The sequence below is a fragment of the Strigops habroptila genome, chromosome 1 (genome assembly GCF_004027225.2).
Source record: "Strigops habroptila isolate Jane chromosome 1, bStrHab1.2.pri, whole genome shotgun sequence".
Lineage (NCBI taxonomy): Eukaryota > Metazoa > Chordata > Aves > Psittaciformes > Psittacidae > Strigops > Strigops habroptila.
The window spans coordinates 9,070,279-9,083,426 of NC_044277.2; the positions used below are offsets into that span (position 1 = coordinate 9,070,279).

General features: G+C 37.1%; 1 protein-coding gene across 1 annotated transcript in view; it reads left to right on the top strand.

Moving 5' to 3' along the window:
- Positions 1-13,148, top strand: part of ADCY8 (adenylate cyclase 8) — a 121,289-nt gene that overhangs the window by 65,544 nt on the left and 42,597 nt on the right. Inside the window, 2 exon segments of the mRNA XM_030505613.1 lie at positions 8,251-8,409; positions 12,370-12,640. Coding sequence (XP_030361473.1) covers positions 8,251-8,409; positions 12,370-12,640 — 430 coding nt within the window.

A 13,148-nucleotide genomic window follows, 5' to 3' on the forward strand; every position in this document is an offset into this window, starting at 1 on the left:
CTCATAAGCACTGAGATTTGAAAGATGAGCAAATTCTACTTCTCAAATTAGGTTGGTGCTTAAATTCACAAGTTCTGGAAGTATTTTAATGAACTAATATAGTTACATTGAAGTTATATAGACGAGTTCAAAGCCTTCTTGCAAATCAGAGGTTGTTTACAGGAAACTGCCAAAAATCTCACTACTTTTAAAGCCTAAATCTTAGCTTTATTTTAGCTCACGCACTTAACATAGCTTAAGAATTAGACTTTAAAATTAAAAAAAATCAGAAAACAACCAAACCCCAAAACAGTATTTATGCTACAATATCCCACCTATAATTGGAATTTAGGCATCTAAATCATGGAGAGTAATCCAGGTACTTTTTTAAATTCTTGATTCTTGTACTGGTTTAAGTCCTTTATACAATTAATGTAGAAGGAAGTTTTAAACTAGGCAGACCATATTTTCTCCTGCAAGTCCTCCAAGATTACAGTTCCTTCACTGACAACAGGCAGTTGGTAACATTGCATGGGTCCATACCAACATTTCTGGTGAGGCTGTGCCCAAAAACCTACAATCTCAGGGTACCATTACTGAGTTTTCCTTCTAATCTTGTTGATGACTGCATGGACAGTGGGAATTGAACAAGAATGTCAAATCTCTTCATTACACAAAATGTAAAATAAATCTGCATAGACAGATTCACTCACAAGGGACTTCTGGATGTTTTCATACAGCTCATATCCATACAGCTAAAGTGTTAATTTGTTGTTAACTGAGACTCTACAACTAGATCTTATATACCAAGGATCTAGATTTCAGTTTTGCTGCTGCACTTCTTTGCAGATGTAGGGAATGGATCAGAACTCAACAAAACAATCCAAGATTGTTTTGATTTTTTGCATCACTGTATCCTGTTACAAATTTTATAAAAGAAAAGCTATTATTGTTATTCCGCTCTGTCTTCTTATACTTTACTCCCTTAACCACTGAATACAATTGAAATACAACTTCCAGCCATGGAAAGTTGCATGAAATCTGGTATTTACTCTAAAACAAGAAAGCTTTGTCCCATCACATTTGTGCATGAGCAAGAATGCTAACTCTGGTTATTTTGCAAAACCCATCTTCCTATAAACTTTATTTAGCTGCAATTGCAAATACAAATTAAAATAAAAAGACCACGCCTTTCATGAGGGGTTCATTTATTCAGCTGGTTCGCATATCTTTTCACATGCAGCATAACTCTACCTGTCTTTAATTTTATTGTATTAATGCCTGTCTGTACTGACCATTGTTAGAAATTAGATATAGTGGAATGTTTAATCATCAGATGATAACGTTTCATTTTAACAATTATGACCCAGGCTAAATGGGTGTCAGAGATAACATTACCTTTTCAAATGTCCTTATTCCTAAAATCTCTGTGACAGGGAAAAGAGGAGGGGAGGGAGACTGTGTGAGGTCCAGCTCCTCAAGGCAGTATGTTATAATGAGGGAGATCCCACAACAATCCACATAACAGTGGAAATTAAAACAAACCTTTGTACTGGTACATTTCTTCAGTAAATCAAGGAGTTCCGAGCGATTTCATCTCTTGGATTATTTCCCACTAAAATACTAGCTGAAAGAGTAGTTATTATGACAGACAAAATAGTCCCAGCACTCAACGTAAGATAAACTCCATAAATTAGATAGCATCTTGTCTTCATAAAAACTCTGTAATGATCTATTAATATTAACATCAATTCATGAGTGAGGGGAAAAAAAAAAAAAAAAGGAAAACTAAACAAAAAAACTCCAATCCAAACCAAAGGGGGAAAAAATAAAATAAAGAAATAAATTTAAAAAATCTAAAGCAACCAAAAAAACCCCCAGAACACTACGATTATTTCAGATAATTTCACTGACTGACCTAGCAGGTTTCCTGCCATTAGCACAAATCCCTGTTTTTAAATTCATCTGTTGGATATTAAAAAAATGAAAAGATGAAGTGATCCATGCTTCTTAAAGGAGTTACTTAGGCAATGAAACAGTCAGGAATTGCTTTCATATTCTATTATTAATGAATCATTATTTAATTATACAATAATATAACTGATGCAGTTCTGGATTCCTTGTACAGATTATTTCTTCTATAATGTACAAAGCTCAGCCCATGAGAGAATGATCCCTGATTCACAGAAGACAGAGTAATGCTTTAAAAAACCAAAACTATTGCTTGTCTTCATTTAAGCAACCTTGTCTAGTGCAAGGTGTCCCTGCCCATGGCAGGGGGGTTGGAACTAGATGATCTTTCAGGTCCCTTCCAACCCAAACCATTCTATGATTCTATGATTCATTTCTGTATAGAGGTGGAAAGGGGTGTTGCAAGATATCCACAAGTTCAGCCAGTGCTCGTCAGACAGGCCACAGAGTGAATACGTTTCACACTGGGACTTGATCACATTGACACCTCCACTTGTCTATTTCAGCTACTGACTGTGAATGAACAGACTGAGTCAGGACAGTATATCTGCCCCTGGTTTTGCTGCTGGGTGGCTAAATGAATTGAACTGGGTAGAGATTAAAAGGTTTGTGTACCTCTGAGACCTCTTTTCTTTGAATGTGCTATCAAATACAATCAAAACTATATTGGCAAGATGGCATAGGAGGCATATAGCTTTTTATAACATGGTCTTCAAATGGAAAAGCATGTTTCTGATAATATTGTTTGTAGTCCCTTGTGCTATATTAGTTTCCTGCCCTTCAGAGCAGATAGACATAAGAAACAGGAATACAGCAGTGGTTTAACTCTGTCCATGTTGTTATAGTGCCTGAACTCAGAGCAAGTCAGTTGTATTAATGATAAGTCTGATGATATGAAACTTCTCCAGATAATAGTTCATGCTGACATTGGAATACAGCTTAATTCCAAGGTAAACCCACCTTGGGGCTATTTAAACTGGCTTCTTGGGATAATATCTACCTTAAACTGTAAATTCAGTACTGTGTAAAGTCCATCTACAAAGTGTTACATCCTGTGAGTCATATTACCTGAGCTGTATTGTTTGAACTCCTCAGTAGTTTAGAGTGTACTCTTTTTTAGTTTTTTAAAAATAACGGATGTAATTCTTTGCAAGCATGACACAGTTTCCAAAATCACACCAAAAAGAACATTTACCTCAGTTCACTTACTACTCTCTCATGTCAGCACCAAAAAAGCATTTGAGTTCATTTAGGAAAATTCCACAATCTTGCCGAGTCTAACAAAAAGGTTCTCTATATAATTGAACCTTAGAATTATAGGATAGTTCAGTTTGGAGGGAGACATCAGGAGATCACTAATCCAATCTTCTGCTTCGCAGGGTCAGCTAAGACCCTTATTTACTTCAACCAGAATACATAGACTTTCCTACTACATCTGCATCAGAGTGTAGTAGCTAAGTCTTAACGGGTAAATCAAAAAGCCCTGGGGAATGTTTAGCTGTCACCAAGGAAGAGTGGCACAGAGTGGCCAACTCCCTGCTGCTCAACTCTTATTGCTTCCAAAACTGGGCAGTTGCATTCAAATTGCCAATGGGAAATGATATTTGTCATATGCAAACTGCTGAACCTGGGAACAGGTTGTGAGAGAGCTAGTTGACCAGGAAATGAAAACATTCTGGGGCAGGTTTAAGTATCTCAAAGCATAGACAGAACCTTGCACAGTTAAACTGGTCAGCACAGACGTAGCCAATGTGTCAATGCCTGAACCTGCAAGGTATGAATTCCAGGGCATTCAGATTTTTGGCAGCTACAGAAAAGGTTGAAAAACAGATTTGACTTCTGGCTCACCTTTTATATGCAAATAGGGAAGCCTCTGATTAACAGCACAAAAAGAAAATACCCATCAAAGAATGATGACCAGAAGGAAATGTCAAGATCCAATTAAGATCAATGAAATTTTTAACACTGACTTGACTGAAATGAGATGAATGGCATGAATATCACCAGTCACAATTGCTTCATCCTGGATAAGATACCAGACAGCTTGCGAGCTAAACAGGGCTGCTTTATGGATCATGAGTAATGCAGCTTCATGTATGAGCTTTGTCAAAGTATTTGCAGAGAGCCTGTAGAGCAGCTGGAGAAATTACATTGTTTTTAATTAGAAACTTCACTGACAGTTAAATAAATTGAAGAGATAGAAGAACTAAAATATGTGGAACACATGAGCTTATGCAGAATGAACACTTTTTCTTTTTTTCAGTATGTAGTACATGCTATTATTTATAAGAAGCTTTTTTCTGAATAAATGAGAATTACCCATATTTAGGAAGATGATCCAGGGTTTGTTGTTTCCACTTTTTAAATTGATTTTTTCCTATAGCAGCATATAAAGACCTCCTAACGTATGTGGTAGTCTGACTGTTAGAGAGCTGGATTTGACCATGATGAAGTTCCTTTCTATACATAAATCCAAAATCTATTTCACCTTACATTACTCCAAATTTTAAAGAAAAATAATACTTCCATGACTTTTTACATACCAATCAAACACATCACTTTTAAACTACAACCATTTATTCTTGATTTAATTTAAAACCTTACAACAAAAGCTTGGTGAAAACTAATGTCTCCACAAACAGGTTCTCAGCAGCTTTGGTCTCAGTCTTGCATTGCAGATAATGAAGCAATGGGAGTGAGACTACATCACTGTTATGATTTGATTCATGTTCTGGACAGGGCCTGTTTAAATATATCTCAGACAGCCTGTGGCTCGATTCAATCAGATCCCCTCATGCAATTAGTTTCCTACCTATCAACATAAAAGCACATTGCTGCGAAGGGCAGGTAAGAGGAGGATGTGAAGATAGGCCCCTGCAGGTGCACCAGCACCAGAGCACAGAAAAAGAGAACAGCCTTCAGTCAAACGATGTAGACAGGTAGCCAAATCCACACTGACTGCAGATAAAGAGCTGAAATAAATATCACCTGAGCAGCACACAGAAAGAAGTTGCTGGAAGGCTGTGAAAGACAACAGATAAGGCAAGGGGGATAAGACCTTGAGTAGAGTCTGCAGTGTCATGCAGGAAGCAGTGTGAACAACACAGCTACGTGAGGTTTTGGACCAATGCAGAAGTCCTACGTGACTGAGTGAGGATGCCAAAGCCTATTCAGGCCATCACCGCATTTTTATGACAGAGGAAAAGTTAAAATCCAACAACCCTTACTGAACACTCTGGAAACAGTAGGAGGCACTGTGCAGTTGCACGATCATTTGTACCGGGACTCTCAAAGTGTTAATTTCCATATAGAGTACAAATATAAGACTATATTTAAAGTATTTAAAATTAATAGATGAGACTATAAGAACAAGAATAAGAATGAGAATTAGAATAAGAATAGAATAAAAATAAGAATAGGAATAAGAATAGGAATAGGAATAAGAATAGGAATAGGAATAAGAATAGGAGTAAGAATAATGCCTCTTAATCACTGGCACGCTTGGGACGTTGAATGCTGCTCTGGGAAGCCTGTTCCAGTGTCTGACCACCCTCTCAGTAAAGAAATGCTTCCTAATGTCAAGTCTGAACCTCCTCTGATGCAGCTTTGAACTCTCCAGCCAGTCCTCTCCCAGTTTATACATGTGCCCAGTGTTACTCTATCTGGCATTTGGACTTGTTAAGTTCAAAGCCACTGATGTTTGCCTAGGACAAATATAGGACAAATGCTAGTATTTGTCCTATATTAAATCCTAGTATTTATTAACAATTAAATACTATAGTACTTAAAATTCTAAATTGGTCTATATATACGGAGAGAGATATTACATAAACACATACTGTGTGTGCATTTTTCAATGAAAAGCTTCTTGCTCAATTATTCCTCTATATCCAATTAGCTTTTTATTTCAAGATAAAGAAATCAGACATAAAATGAGAAATAATTATCTTAGTCTGAACAAAGGGAAAAAGCAGACTAGGGAAATGATCCTTTGGGGAGTTGTGTGATAATTCCTCTGACAGTTCTCACAGAATCACAGAATCAGCTAGGTTGAAAAAGAGCTTTAAGATCAAGTCCAACCATTACCCCAGGACTGCCAAGACCACCACTAAAACATATCACTGAGGGCCTTATCTACACGTTTTTTTAACACTTCCAAATACATCCCTGGGCAACCTCTTCCAATGTCTGACCAGCCCCTCTGTGAAGAAATTTTTCCTAAAATCCAATCTAAACCTCCCCTGGCACATCTTGAGGCCGTATCATCTTGTCGTATCGCTTGCTACTTGGGAGAAGACGCAGAGACCCACCTTACTACAACCTCTTTTCAGGCAGTTGTAAAGAGCGATAAGGTCCCCCCTGAGCCTTCTCTTCTCCAGATTAAACAATCCCAGTTCCCTCAGTTGTTCCTCATAAGACTCGTGCTCCATACCCTTCAACATTTCGTTGCCCTTTTCTGGACCGTCTCCAGCAACTCAATGTCTCTCTTGTAGTGAGGGCCCCAGAACTAAATAAGTGTTAGTTTAGATATTTTTGTAGCATATGTATAAAATCTTCAAAACACATTACAAATTACGGTGTTCTCACTTCTCTTAGCTGTTCTCACAACATTTAAGTCACTAATTCAGTGTGGAAGTGTTGTTTACATATCCCATCTTCCAGAGACAGGTGGCTGTTTGATGTTGTTATTTCAAGCCCTCTTGGTTGCAAAACCATATAGGTATTTGTAAATTAAAACTATAAAGTCAGTTTATAATAGAAGATAGTTTAGCAGATAAATCCCTTCTCAAAGCTTTGTTATTATTTTAAGATTAACTTTTTAAAGTCTCTTCTGTTTAGATATCTGAAATACGTTAGCTTACTGATATGATGAACAGATCTTCTTGTAGGCTAATGACTGCACTGGGACTAATCATGTGCATGCTTTTCTCCAAGGTTTCGAATATGCAGGAACGGGTAATAAAGATTAATTTCTTATTCCCATTTCCTCACGTTTTGTTTCTCTTCATTTGAAAACTCTTTTGTCTTTTTTTTTTTTCTCACAAACTGAATTGATGCCCCATTGCAGCAATGAAAGGCCAAGTATGCAATAAGCAGTTTACCCTTCTCTCTTCTAGATTCTGCCAAGGCCATGACTGAAGCATCCGAGGCAATGGTAGTTAGCTTCAGAACTGTGAAATAGAGCTGTTTACTCTTTATGTTCTCTGTTGTGCAATCTTACTGTGCTCCTATTAACTTCAGTGGCTGTAGAACTGGAACTCTTTACAGAGAAACAGCAGCCTTGTTTGTAGACCAACAGTAGCAACGCATTTTTCCTGTCTTGAGCATGCTATTCAAATACTAATGAACACTAGCTCTATTGTATTGCTGGTAAAAATAATTGTTGTCACACAGGCAAAACTGGAAAAGTGCTCTCTTTGTCTTCTCAATGAATACAGCTCAATTATTTTAGTTGTGAGCTTCCAACAGTGATGTGCTGGACTATGTCAATAGTGATGCGGAAGAAGCAGTCCGTGGTCTAAGACACTACTAAAGTGCCTATGGCTGTGAAAGTACCTGTGGCTCATATAAGAAAAGGAAGATACTGTTTTAACACAGTAAAATTCTCTTTATAATCAATAGCCATATTAATTGAAAACAGTGAAGTGACAAAGTCCCTTTTCTGAGAGTGTTCACAAATATGCCCACGTGTTTACTTTTGAGAGGTGAAATGGTTCTTTGCCATTACACAGAAAGGAAGAAACTGATTTTAGAGTGACACCATTATCATAACACAGCAAATGGTGTTCTGGCCAAATCTGCTGAAAATAATTCACCTTTGGACAAAGAGTAACTCTGGAAAATTTCAGTCAATAAAGTAAGCTTTTTAAATATTGCAAATTATTCCAGAAAGTACAATAAAATATAAAAGTATATGCAGGTTTGATGATAATAGTTTCAGTAATGTTTTTGAATGTTCCTTTGTAATTCTAAGCTAAAGGACTCAATGAGTTCAACTAAATCCTTTCGCTCAGACTTCCTTTTCTCTCCCTATCTCTCCCTTTCTGATAGGAATAATACGTGTGCCACTGAACCATGCATGCCATTAAGCATTCAATGGTAATCTGGCTTTTAGAACCATTTTATCACAACTGGTACTTTGTTACCTAGAAATTTATCACTTCATTTTACAGAATAAGTTGATCTTAATAACAAATTGACACTGTATTTTTCATCATACTTTTTCCTAAAAGATATAAAAAAACATGGCATCTACTTTCATGACTCTGGTCTTTTTTTCTTTCTTGTTTTGTTTAACAGATATGTTAGGTCAAGAACAAAGCATGATATCGACATGAGAATAGGGATACATTCGGGATCGGTTCTGTGTGGAGTGTTGGGCCTGCGAAAGTGGCAGTTTGATGTCTGGTCATGGGACGTGGATATCGCAAACAAACTCGAGTCAGGTGGAATTCCTGGGTAAGGCAACGTGTATTTCCAACAGTCAGAAAACACTGCCAACACAGTATACTGTTAACCTTGCCAACAGATTAACTGTCTTACATTATTTCAACAACTATATCTCAGAATTTCTAAGATGTTGACTATTCCTAAGTTTTTCCAGGCTTCATTCTCTCATCCTGTGCACTAAAAAGCTGTTGTGAGGCACAAGGCTGTAATTTATTTTATTTCATGATGTACAATGTGTGGGAAGAATTATATGTTCATAGGTTGTCACACTAATAACAAGATGTTATGGACAGCAGGCTGTCTAGGAAGTCTTTTTAATAGTTTGATGATTTAGTAGATGTTTTGAGACATTTATGTCAACCTGTCTGTATGTGAAAATATATGGTTTTCCATTGAGCTGCCTAGTCTTTCTTTGTCTGAGGTGGCTGATTCACCTGGAAGTTAGAATGTTATTTCTGGCTGACATGATCTTACAGTAGTTTTGAATCTGTAAATCCTAGATTTGAAGCAACAGTAGTGGTTGCAGGAATCCTCTGTTCATTTCCAGTTCCCTCATCCATTGAAGAAAGATGCAGCAAAAGATCCCCTACAACAATTCAATTTTTGGCCATGGAACATTGGAGCAATAGCAGTGGACATCATTATGCAGAAAAAACTAAATGATGTTGTCATCTTGAGTGAGCGAGGGTTTAAGTCATCAAATCTGAGTCATGTGCTGTACTTCCTACACAAACATCAGGATCTGTCATAGCTGTCATTTTCAGGAAGTTAGAAAGATATTTGTTTTATATTGTATTTGCAAATGCAGTACCCTTCCACCTTTCCCTACACTAGACCTTTGTATCAATAAATATTCTTAGAATCAGCAGAAAATGAAACACTGCATGCTCTGAAAACTTCTATACTCTCTATATGTCACCAGTGTATAAAATTGCAGAAAAAATTTCTTTCCAAGCTGCTTTATCCCACATCTTAGCCCCAGACTAGACAAGGTTTCACGCTGCTTTGTTAACATTATTGCTGTTAACACATGCAAGTAGTATGGCTATTAATGAATAACGCAGAGAATGTACCACCTTGCTGTGGATAAAATGCCGGGCTAGGTTGCAGTCTATTGAAGCAGAGTTGTTTCCACTCCTGTATATCAGTTTGCCAACAGAACAAAGCCTGTATGTGACAGCAATTCACTAAGTCAAGTCTCTCAAAACAATGATTTACATCAGGCTTTCCTAGTGTGCAGCAGAGATTTAATAGAGCAGTTAAGTTCACTTCAGCCCCTCCTTGCTTTTCTCCACTGCCAGCATTCAAATGTCTCTGCTTGCCACAATACTGAGATCATTCCCATTCCCAGAGCTGCACTGCTTTCCTGTGTCATCAAGTAAGCTGCTCTGGGGTTAGAAGTGGTCCTGCTCCCACAGCATGAAATACAGCCCTTTCCTGAGTGCACAGCAGAGGGAGGCAACTTGTCTGCCTAGGATGGGGAGGACCCTGCCACCAAGGATCTGCAGCCTGGGGTCAGGAAAGAAAGGGCTCAGCTCTTCCCCTTGATGGTTGCATATTGCCCTGGGACCTCCTAAGCATGTGTCATGCAGGGACAGATTGCACTGAGTGAATGAGCATAGGAAGGCAGTTCAACTGTCATTGAAGGAGGCGGTGGGGAGCACTGAGAAAAAGCAATTATTTCTGGTTCTCTGGGAGAAAAAAAGTGTCCTCAACAGTTGAGAGGGAAACCATGTAAGATCCTACAGTATTATGTCAGAGACAATCTTTGGCCAGGAATCCATCTTGTAATAGTCTTCATGTGGTATATCTAGGTATTAATCTATGGTATTGAATTGGCATAAAATATAACTAATTATTAATTTTCCACGATATATCAATCACAGGTATCATCTAAAGCTTTGGTCCTGATATATTTTCAACAGTCTGACAGGTTATACTTTTACTTCAATCTCAGGTTCCCAATTTACTGCATTTGCATAAAATTAGAAAGATGTCTCTCCACTATACACTTTAAGTCTCTTTAAGCAAGCTGTACAAAAGATGAAACTAGAAAACATTTTTAATCTACCAACTCTTTATTAATACTTGGTCCATTTAAGTTTATTACATCAGTAGCCAGATCTACGTTCTAGTTAAAACTGTTAACATTTCCATTATAAAATCCATATCTCAGGACTTTATAATGCAATATTCCATAATTATATTAGTTGAAACTCAGCATAGAGATAGTCACCCTGGCATCTAATGTGTTACTTTCTTTTTCTTTCTTCTCTTTTCTTTTCTTTTTTTGTTTAATTCGTACTTTGCTTAAATCAATTTCCCCTGTTTGGGTTTCGAAGAGCTAGGACATGCATTGTCTTTCTGAGAGGTCATATGCTTTGTATTTAAAGTCCAGGCCAAAAGTTGCTTATATTTGAGAAACATCTTTACTGTTTTTTTACTGTCAGTTTTACTGACATTTGACTACGAAAGAGAAGGTCAGGTTGGACAGAGCCTTGGACCACATGGTTTAGGGCAAGGTGTCCCTGCCCATGGCAGGGGGGTTGGAACTAGATGATCTTAAGGTCCTTTCCAACCCTTACTATTCTATGATTCTATGATTCTGTGGACATTGTAACAGCATGACTTCAGACAGAGACAGTTGTATAAAACCTGAGTTGACTTCAGAGGGAAGCTGAGACCATGATACGAAATGGCTGATACAAGATGATAGAAGTTTTTGATCTTTTAATTAAATACTAGTATTTAATACTCCAAATTGGCCTAGTTTGTGTGAAATTCTGATACTCTTGGACATTTCATACTGCCTAAAGACAACCAGCACATCATATTCTGGCAATAGATGCACATCATATGTGCATTTATGGCCTTTTACTCAATCACTGTTTTATGCAATTTAACTCTGTAGTGGCATCCTTTAAGTTCCAGAAGAAATTTCCCAAGGGGCATGCCACCACCATTTCCTTCAGCAGAGATAAACTAATTTGTGAGGGCAGAGAAAAATGCCTCAGCATGTGTCATTAAGAAATGACCAAGAATTTTAGCTGACACTGACTTTTAGGAATCTGTCTGCAAGTCTGACTTTCAGGAAATGCCATGCATCCAAAGTTTGAAAAAACAGCTGGTTTTAATGGAGTCACTACATTTATTTGCTTGAGTTAGATAAATGTCTAATGAATATCTCCTTTTACTGCATTTATGATGCTGCATTATAAAGTATAGAATGGCTAACTATGTGGATGTTTTTTAGAGGTGTCTCCAATTTACCCTTCATGTAGGAATTTGAATATTTCTTAAAAATTGAAAAAAGAAAGACCATGTAGGTTTGGTTGGAAAACATCCAAAGCCCTATTATGTTTTTTCAAACTTTGGTCTTTTTTTATGTCATCTCTTTAATTCAACTTCACTTTTGCAAAAGCTTTTTGAACTCATTCCTTAGTCTTACCAGAAATTATCACCTTACTTGCTTTTGTATAATTTCCCTATTTCCCTAATTCACTTCAGGTGCAATCAGACCATTAATTTCAACAGTCTAAGCTACTTCAGGTAACTGAAGGAAATTAAAGAGCTACACATACACTGCTCTAACGCATACCATATATTTTCCTCTCACCACAAGTAGCAATTTTAATTCACTATGAATAGTATTTTACTCAGGAAGGTCTGCCATTAAGCTACTACTGTAAGCAAAGGTATCAGGTGTGAATATCAAAGTGATTTTCCTGTGACAGGACTTTGTGCATTCATGAGATTCTATTGACATAAAGAAGTCTTGAGAGTATTTGCCCCCAAATGAAGCTCATATTTGTTGAATACACTATTTAATTTTCTTTATAGAAATCATCATATACAATAGAAAAGCCTATTTTTTTCATCATATTAAAAATGATACAGAGTTCATAAACTCCTTACCTATGTATATTAGAGCACAGTCAGTATTTGCTACTACTTATTTCACTCACACAGGAGAATTCACATCTCCAAAGCCACTCTGGACTGCCTGAATGGGGATTATAAAGTTGAAGAAGGGCATGGCAAAGAGCGTAATGAATTCTTGAGGAAACATAACATCGAGACTTATTTAATTAAACAACCTGAGGAGAGTCTGTTGACTTTGCCTGAAGATATTGTGAAAGAGGCTGTCAGCTCCTCTGACAGGAGAAACAGTGGAGCAACGTTTACTGAAGGATCCTGGAGCCCTGAACTTCCATTTGATAACATAGTGGGAAAACAGAACGTAAGTCAAACGTCTTTTAATGTAATCAAGTATGAATGCATGCTTGAGTGCTTTTCAATAATGGAAGCCTCAGAGGAGACATATTCATCTTTAACCTTTATTCTAACACATACTGTAACAGCAGAGGATTAAACATATTGTTTCAGGGCAGAAATAAATCGTATATTCAAACTGGAGAAATGCCAGTGGATCAGAGGTTTTTCCCAACTGAAATTAAATACTACATACGCAGCTTAGTTTTAGTTGAACCAGTCCATAAAGAAGTAAATTAAAAGTAAAGCAAAGCTAATGTTACTAAACTAGCTGGGACATTCTAGTCAGAGTGTATATCTCATTGCATAGCTTCACTGCATTGCCTTGAGCGAACAGGCATTTTGCCAGAGGAATAAAGCATAGCTTAGGTTATTGATACATAAGAGAAAGAAAAAGGTCTACCTTTAAATAGTACCTTGTGAAAACAGCTTATCCATTCTTCACTTTTATTTTTAGTAAAAATTATTAATAACTT